This window comes from Triticum urartu, chromosome 6, assembly GCF_003073215.2.
Source record: "Triticum urartu cultivar G1812 chromosome 6, Tu2.1, whole genome shotgun sequence".
Lineage (NCBI taxonomy): Eukaryota > Viridiplantae > Streptophyta > Magnoliopsida > Poales > Poaceae > Triticum > Triticum urartu.
The window spans coordinates 491891658-491902568 of NC_053027.1; the positions used below are offsets into that span (position 1 = coordinate 491891658).

At 46.5% G+C, this 10911-nt stretch overlaps 2 protein-coding genes across 3 annotated transcripts; both read left to right on the forward strand.

Annotated features, from left to right (window-relative positions):
* Window positions 1-2180: 2180 nt before the first annotated feature.
* LOC125514500 (organelle RRM domain-containing protein 1, chloroplastic) lies at window positions 2181-5666 on the forward strand. Of its 2 annotated transcripts, XM_048679841.1 has the most exons (9): window positions 2185-2590; window positions 2690-2787; window positions 3238-3475; window positions 3567-3664; window positions 3772-3837; window positions 4429-4500; window positions 4934-5002; window positions 5087-5193; window positions 5392-5666. In XM_048679841.1, the coding sequence occupies exons 1-9, from the start codon at window positions 2280-2282 to the stop codon at window positions 5497-5499; spliced, it is 1167 nt and encodes a 388-aa protein (XP_048535798.1). In that variant the 5' UTR covers window positions 2185-2279; the 3' UTR covers window positions 5500-5666. The 2 variants fall into 2 exon arrangements, with proteins under 2 accessions (XP_048535799.1, XP_048535798.1); XM_048679842.1 differs by lacking the exons at window positions 4934-5002; window positions 5087-5193; window positions 5392-5666 and adding an exon at window positions 4566-4927 and having other exon boundaries at window positions 2181-2590.
* Window positions 5667-8657: 2991 nt separating this feature from the next.
* LOC125512492 (tryptamine benzoyltransferase 1-like) lies at window positions 8658-10695 on the forward strand. The gene is made up of 2 exons (XM_048677589.1): window positions 8658-9604; window positions 9669-10695. The coding sequence occupies exons 1-2, from the start codon at window positions 9197-9199 to the stop codon at window positions 10626-10628; spliced, it is 1368 nt and encodes a 455-aa protein (XP_048533546.1). The 5' UTR covers window positions 8658-9196; the 3' UTR covers window positions 10629-10695.
* Window positions 10696-10911: the final 216 nt, after the last annotated feature.

The following is a 10911-nucleotide window of genomic DNA, read 5'->3' on the forward strand; positions in this document are numbered from 1 at the left end:
ATTTCCGTGCCCCTGCCGACCTATATATGCATAAAAAACAAGGTCATCTTCACGTGTGGATATATACGGGCGATTTGTCTGTATCATGACCGACGTGGACGTTTACGTGCTGGCGTGCTCCGCTGCTCTTCCGGGTTTTGTTAAGCCAATTCTCTCCCAAATACATGGAGTTTTCGCGGTAGTATAGTGTAGTATTGATTGAGACCGATGCTTATGAGTGGACCTGTAGGGATGATACATATGGACACATGGGACAAGTTTTGCAGGTGAGCTGTTTCTTCTGTATAACTGTGACGGAACGGTATCTCTCTTGCGATCTTCAAACCCATTTAGCTCAAATTTGCCTAGACTGCACTGCCGGAATAAGCCTAGTCTTGGGAGGGAAACGGTTGGGTTGGGCCAAAGACATGGAAGTGGTACGCATCACACAAGCCGTTGCTTAATCCGGTAACGGCACTCGTCAATTTTGCTGTCACGGGAGTGCAACACTTGGCTTTAATTTCAGCTTAAGTTGCGCCGCCGGAATAAGCTCATTCCCGCGACGGAAACGATATCGTGCCGTCACACTCGCAGCATGCGGATTGGCCGTGTTGCTTAGTTCGGTACTAGCATGGTTTAAATCAAGCTAACCCACACCACACCCATCAATTCAGTAAGTCATCACGCATCGCAGTCATAGATTAAACAGATTCAGGTCTCATGCATGGTCATGGGCGGCACAGTACTCGTCGATCATCGTCGTGGAGTCACGGTCATGTAAGATGTAATTACGGCGGATCACTGTCAGGAGAGAGCCAGTGCACCAGGAGACTGCTACTCCACATAATCGAGTTATTCAGATCAGTAGGAGTAATAATGCATGCATGATGGAGTCTCAATAATCAGTCACCAGCAGTTGTAATGACGCCAGCTGCCTGGCGCCGGGGCGTTGGCCCAACCCGAACAGTGGACAAACTCGTCGAAAATCATTCAAGATGGGTACGTGTCACCGTGTACGGTCACGATACGTGTCTCCCTGACCGGAGCTGAAGGGCCATATCCATCCGATCCGATCATTCATAACGGAATCATGCATGTGTTCCTCCTAAGATGGAAAACTGAATCGTCATTCATCTATTATGTTGATGCGAATGCTTGCTAGGTGGAATTGATTACTTTCTGGCTGCCCCGATCTGAAGTTCTGAGCTGAGCCTGTGTGACTACGACTGGCCAGGATACGGTATCGAGCCGTCGCTTGCTCGGCCAGAGGATCGAGATCGATCGACGATCTGTTTGTTGGCGCAAGGCCGGCCGGCCGGACGAGGAGAAGAAGTCGAAACGCATCACTTCGGAGCTCGGAGCTGGGTTCGTCTCCCCGGCCGGCCCCGAGTCTATCTGTCTGTCTGTCTGTCCATCGCTTGCTGTGCTGTACTCTGACAGGTGCTGCACTGCAGGCAACCTCACTGATTGCCGACTCGTAGGTACTAGCGACGACCGGCTCGTCGTGGAGAAAGCGACCGAGCGGTCCTGTACAGCGGACGGGCACGCGTCCTCGCGGCCATGCGTCGAGCACAGTGTCGCGGAGCGCGACCGAGCCGGAAACCCGGAGGGGAGGGGGCCTTCCTACCTTTGGCAATGCCGTCGGGTCAGGGTGGACGCACGCAGCGTTGCGCACGCGTGGTCCGCGCACCTTCTCGCGTCGCCGTTGCGGAGAGTGCCTGCCATGCGACGTTTCTCGCCGACGCCGGCCGGGGCGGGACGGGACGGGGTGACTGGGACGTGCGCTTTCCGTCGGCCGACGGCGGGTTCGCGGCTCCCACGCGGCCGCGCCGTGTGGTGTGTGGCGGCTCGCTCCCGCTTCAACCCAACTGCCGGGTGGATGTCAGAGTTGCGAAAATGCTGATCGGTTATATATTTTTTGAGACAAATTATCTTTTTTTTGAGACAATTGAGACAAATTATCTTTTTTTAGACAAACTCATAAAGCTTTTATTCACCCGTCACAATATTTACGAGGACGAAATTCAAATTTCATGGGTGACTTAACCAGACATGGCGGCCAAAACCCAGAGATAATGCATGCTTTGCTAATTTGTGAGCCTCAACATTTGAGGTTTTAAATTCATGATTAATTAAACAAGAAGAAAAAACTCTAGAGCGGTCTATGGGCTCACTGCTCGCATGCGGCCCACAGCTTTCACACCTCCACGAGATATTTCTCTCTTTCTCGGCCCACGGCGAAGCTCGTCATCTCCTTGCTAGCCGGTACCAGCCATTCCCGCGAGCTCCCACCTCTGGACATGGACGCCGTCCGCTCCCTCCTCCTAGGCGGCGGCCTCACTGTCTCCACCGCCACCGGCGCCACGGCCCAGGCCACCTCTATCCCACACATCTCCCCTTGTTCTCTTCCTTGGGCCACTCGCCGCCGCTTCCACCGCCTCGCCGCGGCCGCGTCACCTCACTCGCCGCTCCCCGCCTCTTCTACCCGCCCGCGTTGCTCCAGGTGGGTGGTGGTCATGGACGACCCGCCTGAGCCGGAGGGCGGGGGCGAGGTGTCCCGCGCGGAGGCCGTCGACTACTACGTTGCCACACTGGCCAGAGTGTTGGGAAGGTGACTCTACTACTTTTCCCTTCTGTATCCACTGGTAGTAGGTAGATTATCTCTTGTTTTTACTGCAATCTCTGATACCACCCAAAAAAACGTATGCAGTGAGCAGGAGGCGCAGATGTGCATATATGACGCGTCGTGGGACAGGAACTACGAATTCTGCTGCGAGATCGATGAGGAAGCGTCGAAGAAGCTTGCAAGTATGTTGTTGAATGGCTATGTCTGTGCAGAGCAATTGGCTATTTTTTTCAATGGAAGCTCCAATTCTAGGGCGATAGTTGCTTTCAGTTAATAGCGTAGCAGTCGATTCTGCTGGATTGTGATGAAAATAGAGTAACGCAAGTGACAATTGTACAAGTTTGATGATGACTGGAGTCGTTGCTTACTGTTCCATTCTCTGAATAATTCAGAATTGTGTATGTTGTAGTAGACATCAAACATGTGGTGGTAGTATGGTAGTAGACTAGTACACTTTGACCAATTTTATAGTGTCAGATTTTGTCATACGTATGACTGATTCACCGGGAAAGGAGCAACTTTGAATAACGAACGGGTAGTACTCATGAAAGCATCTTGCTCATGAAAGCAAATCTTGAAGTATACATGCTTTGGACTTGTATATGTTATCTTATGATCTTTCAAATTTGCAGAGATGCCTGGGGTATTAGCTGTTAGGATGGTTAAGGGTGATGTGCCAGAGAAGGATAATCTCAGCTCGAGCCTCTCACCAGTTAACCTTGGAAGCTTCAGTGATGCTGCTTGTAACAACTCTTCTAGCGAGAAAAGTGAGTTTTGGCTTGTCCGAATGGAGAAGCCCGGGGTTGAAGTTGTGACAAAAGCACAAATGGTAGACCACTATACCCAGATCCTAGTGAAAGTATTGGGGAAGTATGTAGAGTATCATTGGCCACCTACTTAATACTTTGCTATATATGTGCCTATGAGTGATACAAATAATTGTTTATTTTCAACTTCCTAGTGAAAAGGATGCACAAGTCAGCATATATCACGTTTCATGGGAAGAGAATTATGGATTCTGCTGTCATATTGACGAACAATGTGCAAAGGAGCTAGCTGGTGAGCATCATGTGCTTTATCCTCCTGGGTAGATAATTCTTTCAGTATTTTATTTATTGGCAATTCTGCCTTTATTAAGATACCAACAATCTAGCTTCGTGCAACAGATGTTCCTGGAGTCATATCTGTTTTACCAGATTCAAACTTTGGATCAGACAAAAAAGATTACAGAGGTTCATATCATCCCTTCTGTTTCTGATGATCTCCCATTCATTTATATATGCCTGTACTTAAATCCTATCATCATGTTATTGATTTGTGTGAATATTGTGTGTTCCATTGCCAAGCAGAAATCTCTTGATGCAATTCAAGCTTTGAATATAAAATACTTATAATTTTTATTCTTTTTGTTCTCATTCCTCTGGTAGTTCTTTGATAGCAAAGTGCACTGCTGTCAGTTTACTCTTAACTCCAAAGTCCAAACCATCCAAGGCATGAGCAAGTCTTTTCTGAGGTTCATGCTCGGACATGATCCTTCTACCCTGCTCCTTCTTGTCCTTTTTTGTTTTCTGTTGTTTTACTTGAAAACGAGGGATGCTACAACTATAAGGACATCATTTCTTGTTTCAAGCAATTTATTAGCCTGATGTCTTAATCTGATATAAACTTGACGTCTATTGATTCTTTTACATCTTACACTAACCAAGAGCATACCTAGTAAGTCTGGACTCTGGAGTACATTTACAGAACTTGATTTTTCTTTCCATGCTTCTAAGCAAGCTTGGTGAAAAGAGCCAGATTGTAAGGACTTCTTGTGGTTTCAGGTGATGATAGCTTGAAATCCTCAAAAGCTACTCAGGTGGCTGATGTCAAAACTAAAAGGCTCTTTGTTACAGGTAAAGGGCATCCGATATATTATCTATGTATTTAGCTTGTTTGTTTGATCACTTAAACCTTGCAGATGGACGATGCCCTCTGCCTTGTTCTGAAGTACTAGTCTTTGTGTCTTTTCTTTCAAAGGGAAGTTCAATCAATCAGTAAATTATATGTCCAATTTTCTGTACTGTAGAAATATAAGTAGTGTAGATCAGACAATTCAACCCTATTTGAGATCTAGTGTTGATATTTAAACGTGCTAAGCGCCACTTTTCATTCAATATAAAGAAAAGCTAGATTGGAACAAGTGAGTCTTGGACATGCGCTGAGATCACAAACTTCTGTTGCTCCTGTTTGTAACACAAATAACAGTTAAACATAATAAGTATATACAGTGGTAGAAAATCAGTTATATTTTGATTTTGGTGTCACTAATTTGGTCTAGTATGACAGGGCTTTCATTTTATACATCTGAGAAAACTCTGAGGGAAGCCTTTGAGCCATTTGGCGAGCTGGTTGAAGGTTTGTGATACTAGCAAGAAATGTTTGTGCCTAGCCATTACCCATTTTTTGGATACTGAATATCAAGGAACTACTTTATTGCAGTCAAGATAATAATGGACAGGATATCAAAAAGATCAAAAGGGTATGCCTTCATAGAATACACCACAGAAGAAGCTGGTGGTGCAGCTCTGAAAGCAATGAATGGAGAGGTAGCTGACAAAATTCTGTTTTCGGATAGCCTTTACATGATACTCCTTCCGTCCGGAAATACTTGTCGGAAAAATGGATGTATCTAGATGTATCTTCGTTCTAGATACATCCATTTTTATCCATTTGCGCGACAAGTAATTCCGGACGGAGGGAGTATGATTTATCTATTAAGCTTACGTCTATAATTCTATGTGCAGATAATAAACGGCTGGATGATAGTTGTTGACATTGCTAAAACCAAATCAAGAGACCAAAAGACCCCATTTGGCACTTCTAGTTTTCGGCCACGTTTTCACTCTAGATGAAGCTCTCGTTTACACAATTTGACAGCTAGATATTAGAGATTTAGTACGAGGTGCTCTCCAAGAAGATATGTAGATATAGTTCAAGTGTAAAAGTACCTGATATTCACCAAACCAATATGTTAACTTCAGATGTATTTCTATTAATAAGTAAATGCAACTTCCAAAAACATACTGTATGATACATTAAATATAAGGACTGTACTAACGCGCAGTCATTCGGATTTTAAACAACAAATCAGGACGACCTAACTAGTGCGTGCATGCATGCGAGTCGCGAGTGCATGCAGCCACTTTTCTTCACATGCATGTGATTACTAGTTTTTCTCTCTCTTCATGCACATGTCATGACTCTTAATACAATGCCTAATTATATGCATGCATGTAAGACAAAATTGATAACATCACTCTAGATTTTCTCATATTTTGAATTTCCAAAATGTTTTTTTGTTCGAACCATCGGTCCGATCGAAAAATTGTTTTCATATAAAAAATTCGGCGCGACGAGACCTTCGGAACTAGATCCCATGTTGATATGTTTCGACAACTTTTTTTTCTGAGGCAAAATGTTACCACACCTGGGTATGCAAGTTATCACGTATATGATACATAAATTACCACAATGTTTACATAGGCAAAATTCTGGCCATAAAAATGACTTCTTCCAGCTTTCTCCCCTGATTCCGGGCATAAAAAGTGCGGAAAAGCTAATGTCATCATAGATTGTTTTTGTTTTGAAATTTTAAAATGTTTTATAGGTCAGACCGCTTGTTAGATCCAAAATCTGTTTTTACAAAAAAATCCGCCATGGCGAGACCATGTTTTTTTGGCATGGTTCGAATACTTTTTTTTGGGTCAAAAATTATCATGCCTGGGCTAAATAAGTTATCAGCTCTGCTATGCGTATATTACTGTGTTATTTACACAGATCCTACCAAACTTTGTTTTCATCAACTTTTGTTCACGGGTCAAAGTTATCGAGGTGTTTGTACCTAAATTATCAGGTCCGAGAGTCTATATTACCATGTTATTTATACTGATGTTACCGGAGTATGTTTCTAAACAACTTTGTTACGCGAGTCAAAGTTATCATGGTGTTTGTATCTAAGTTATCAGGTCTGAGAGTGTATATTATCATGTTATTTACATGAGAAAGAAATTAGTGGTATGTTTTCAACAACTTTTTTTCACGGGTCAAAGTTATCGTGGTGTTTGTACCTAACTTATTAGGTCCAGGAGCCTATATTATCATGCTTATTACACAAAAAGTTACCGATGGTATGTTTTTAACATCTTTTTCCCCGAGTCAAGGTTATTGTAGTGTTTGTATCTAAGTTATCAAGTCCGGGGGCATATATTACCATGTTATTATTTACACAGATGTTACCGAAGTATGTTTTCAACAACTTTTTTTCACGGGTCAAAGTTATCTTGGTGTTTGTACATAAGTTATCAAGTCCGGGAATGTATATTACCATGTTATTTACAAAGAGAGTATATTTTCAACAACAACAAAAATTCACGTGTCAAAGTTATCGTGGTATTTGTACCTAAATTATCAGGTATGCGATGTATATATTACCATGCGATTTACAAAAATAAGTTACCAGGGGTGTTTTTAACAACTTATTCCCCGGGTTAAAATTACCCCTCGATGTTTATATGCAACTTATCAGCTCTGTGGTGCCTAAATTATCATGCTATTTATAAAGAAGTTATCGGTACTATATTTTCAACAACTTTTTTTACGGGGTAGAGTCATCGTGGTGTTTGAACCTAAGTTATCATGTCCAGGAGCCTATATTATCATGCTATTTACATGAAAAGTTATCGGTGGTATGTTTTTAATAACTTTTTTTTCACGTGTCAAAGTTTTTGTGTTGTTTGTACCTAAATTATGAGGTCTTCGATGTGTATATTACCATATGATTTACAAATAAGTTATCAGGGATGTTTTTCAACAACTTATTCCCCGGGTTAAAATTACCCCTAGGTGTTTGTATGCAAATTATCAGCTCCGTGATGCCTAAATTATCATACTATTTACATAGAAGTTATCTGGGTTCGGATTTTAGCATTTTCATAAATATAATAGGACATCTACTTGACACAAACTGCATCTATTGTCCCTCGGATTTATCTGTTGAAACTAAATTTACCTCTTAATTTACCCAAGCTGCATTTCACAAAGAGAGAATGGAACAATGAAAGTCTAATTTTTCTGAGAACTAATAGTAGACCTTGGCCTCATACACTTTCTTCAGATAAAAGAACACTAAAAAACAGAATTTTCTGGATTGAAATGATGCATTTGTACGCATGTTCTAGCTGTTACTGCCGCTGCTCATTTGGTATTCTAATTGGAAGCAAAGTGCAGTTGCTTCAGAGGTCAAATCTGCAATTTATTCAGAAGCCAAAAGTGCAGTCACTCCGTCACACGCAAGCTGCTGCAATTTCTTCAGAGGCCAAAACTGCCGTTGCTGCAACCGCTCCCTCAGACGCGCGAGGCGAGCAGCGGCACGACGGCTCCCTCTGCCGCCCGAGCGGCAGGCACCGGCGGTAATGATGGGCGGCGGATGCAGCCCGAGGTCGAGGCACATGCGGTGATGGTGGGCAGCGGATCCAGCCTGAGGTCAATGCGGCCGGTGGTGGTGGGCGCCTGGACTTCTCCCTCTCCCGTTTCTCTTCCTCTCACAGCCGGAGCTGGCTGAGCTCGGCCATGGCAGCCATGGCGCGGACGGAGCAGAATCTCGCGTGGATGGAGATGAAAGATTGAGGGGCTCGATTGGGGGCTGTACGGGTCGGAGGGAGGTGGCAGCCGGCGGCGGCGCTCGCGGGATGGGCGGCGGCGGGCGTTCCGGTCGCTTGCAGGGAGCTTTCTTTTTCTCGTGCGTGACAGTGAAAGAAATTATCGAGCGGTTGCCTGCGTCCTACGTGGGGATCGAAGGGCCATCAGGTCGTACGCGCCTGTTGCAAACCACCAGTCGGCAGAATTTTAGCTTTGCCGTAAATATAAACATCAATAACTTCTTGAATTAATGAAACTTCAGGAAGATCAAATGTTTCAGATTCGGATCCAGCTGATATCAAATTAAGTTTCAAGTCTTCCAATATATGATAAATTTCTTGTGACCAATTAATGAGAGAGTGATGCCCATCAGAGAGACAATTCTGACGTCGCCAGCCTGGTATATATGGTGGAGGAGAAGGCAAAATGTTCATGCAGAATCCATGCACTTCAGTTCAGGTTCTAGTATCAAGCTTTTTCAAGGTCGGAAGGAAAGAATCACAGCCAAAAACGAGCACCTGGTGTGGGACGTCGGAAGGCTATGTTGCTGTCAATGTTGATGCTAATTGCTACTGTAAATACTGTATGATGTAAACTTGGGATCAGGAGATGTGAGCTTGGGATCCAGAGCTTCGGGGGTGGTGATCAGAGATGGCAAGGGACGGTTTTTGGCGGCAAAGGTTATCCCTTTCGCTCTTGATGCTGCTTCAGCGGAAGCCCAGCCGGTCCTTGATGGCATACATCTAGCTAATCGTGTCCCTCAACTTCAAGTCTGTTGCAACCTATTGATTGTGATACATATAGCACTAGTTAAGCGCAGTGTTCATGTCAGATATTCCATATGGAAGTCGCAGAACCATCTTACCATCTATATATCTCAACAAAGCCAACTCTATTATAACGTGAGTTGAAATGGAGACGACTTACCCGGAAAAGAAAAGAAAAGAAATGGAGACGACCGCCAGCAAGATGGTGAAGCCGGTGTACTCGGCGCCGCACCCGCTCGCAGGCGAGATGATCCCGCTGACGCTCTTCGACCGCGCCGCCATGGACACCTTCGTTTCCCTCATCCTCGTGTACCCCGCGCCGACTCCGTCCAACGAGGCGCTCATGGAGGGCCTGCGCAGGGCTGTCGCGCCGTACCCTCACCTGGCCGGACGGCTCGCCGTCGACCGCTCAGGCAGGCGTTCCATCCACCTCAACAACGACGGCGTGCTTGTCCTGGACGCCGAGGTCCCTGTCGATATGGCGAGCGTGGTCGCCGACTGCTGCTTTACCGCCACCACCGAGGGCCTGTACCCTGCACTGCCGCCGCCGGGGGTAACTAGCTTCATCAGTAGGACAATGTCGGTCGGACACCGGCAAACTAACAGTTGGCACGCAGGAGAACATCGGGGCGGCGCTGCTGCAGATCAAGCTGAACCGGTACAAGTGCGGCGGCCTCGTGATCGGCATCATCCACCACCACCACGCGGCCGACGGCCACTCCTTCAGCAACTTCCTCACCACCTGGGCCAGCGCAGTTCGCCAAGCCAGCGACTTCACCGCCCCGTCCCCTTCCCTCGACCGCGCGGCGACCGCCGTGCCTCGGAGCGTGCCGACACCGGCGTTCGACCACCGGTGCACCGAGTTCAGCGGAGAAGAAGACGGCTGTCGTAGCTCCTCCTACTCCCACCCCACGTGCAAGATCAAGAATCTCACGCTGCGCTTCACGGCCCAGTTCGTCACAGAGCTCAAGGCCCGCGTCGGCGCCCCATGCAGCACGTTCCAGTGCCTTCTCGCGCACGTGTGGAAGAAGATCACGGCGGCGCGCCGCCTGAAGCCCGACGAGTTCACGCAGGTCAGGGTGGCCGTGGACTGCCGGGGCAGGGCCAACCATGCCGTCCCGCCGGACTTCTTCGGGAACATGGTGCTGTGGGCATTCCCGAGGCTCCAAGTCCGGGACGTCTTGGGCTGGACCTACGGCGGCGTGGTAGGTGCCATCCGCGACGCCATTGGGCGCGTCGACGCCGCGTACATCCAGTCGTTCGTGGACTTCGGGAGCTTGGCGGACGTGAACCGAGAGGAGCTCGCGGCGACGGCGCCAACCTCCGGCACGATGCTCTGCCCGGACCTGGAGGTGGACAGCAGTCTGGGTTTCAGGTTCCACCAGATTGACCTCGGCCATGGGCCGCCATCCGCGTTCCTCATGCCGGACTTGCCCGTCGAGGGGCTCATGACGTTTGTGCCATCGTGCTCAGCCAAGGGCGGCGTCGACGTCCACATGGCCGTCGCCGAGGGTCACGTCGCGGCGCTTGAGCATATATGCTACTCCTTGGACGAAAGAGCTAAACCGAAGTTGTAAAATGCTGCATTAGTTTTGAAGGTCGCTTTGCACACTCTCACTATCTCCAAAGTTTGTGATTATTCCATTTTCCTTTTCGGATATATACATCTAACTTAACAACGCTGTGGATTGCAAAGCTAAGTTTTATTTCGTCAATTTGTTCAGGTGTAAATGGTACTGATATAGATGGATCGACCATCCTATCATGAAATAAATGTGTTATTATTCGACCTGACCTGACAAGACAAATACGAACTAGAGGGTGGTTGGGGTAAAAACAACTTCTCTATCCAAATTGGTA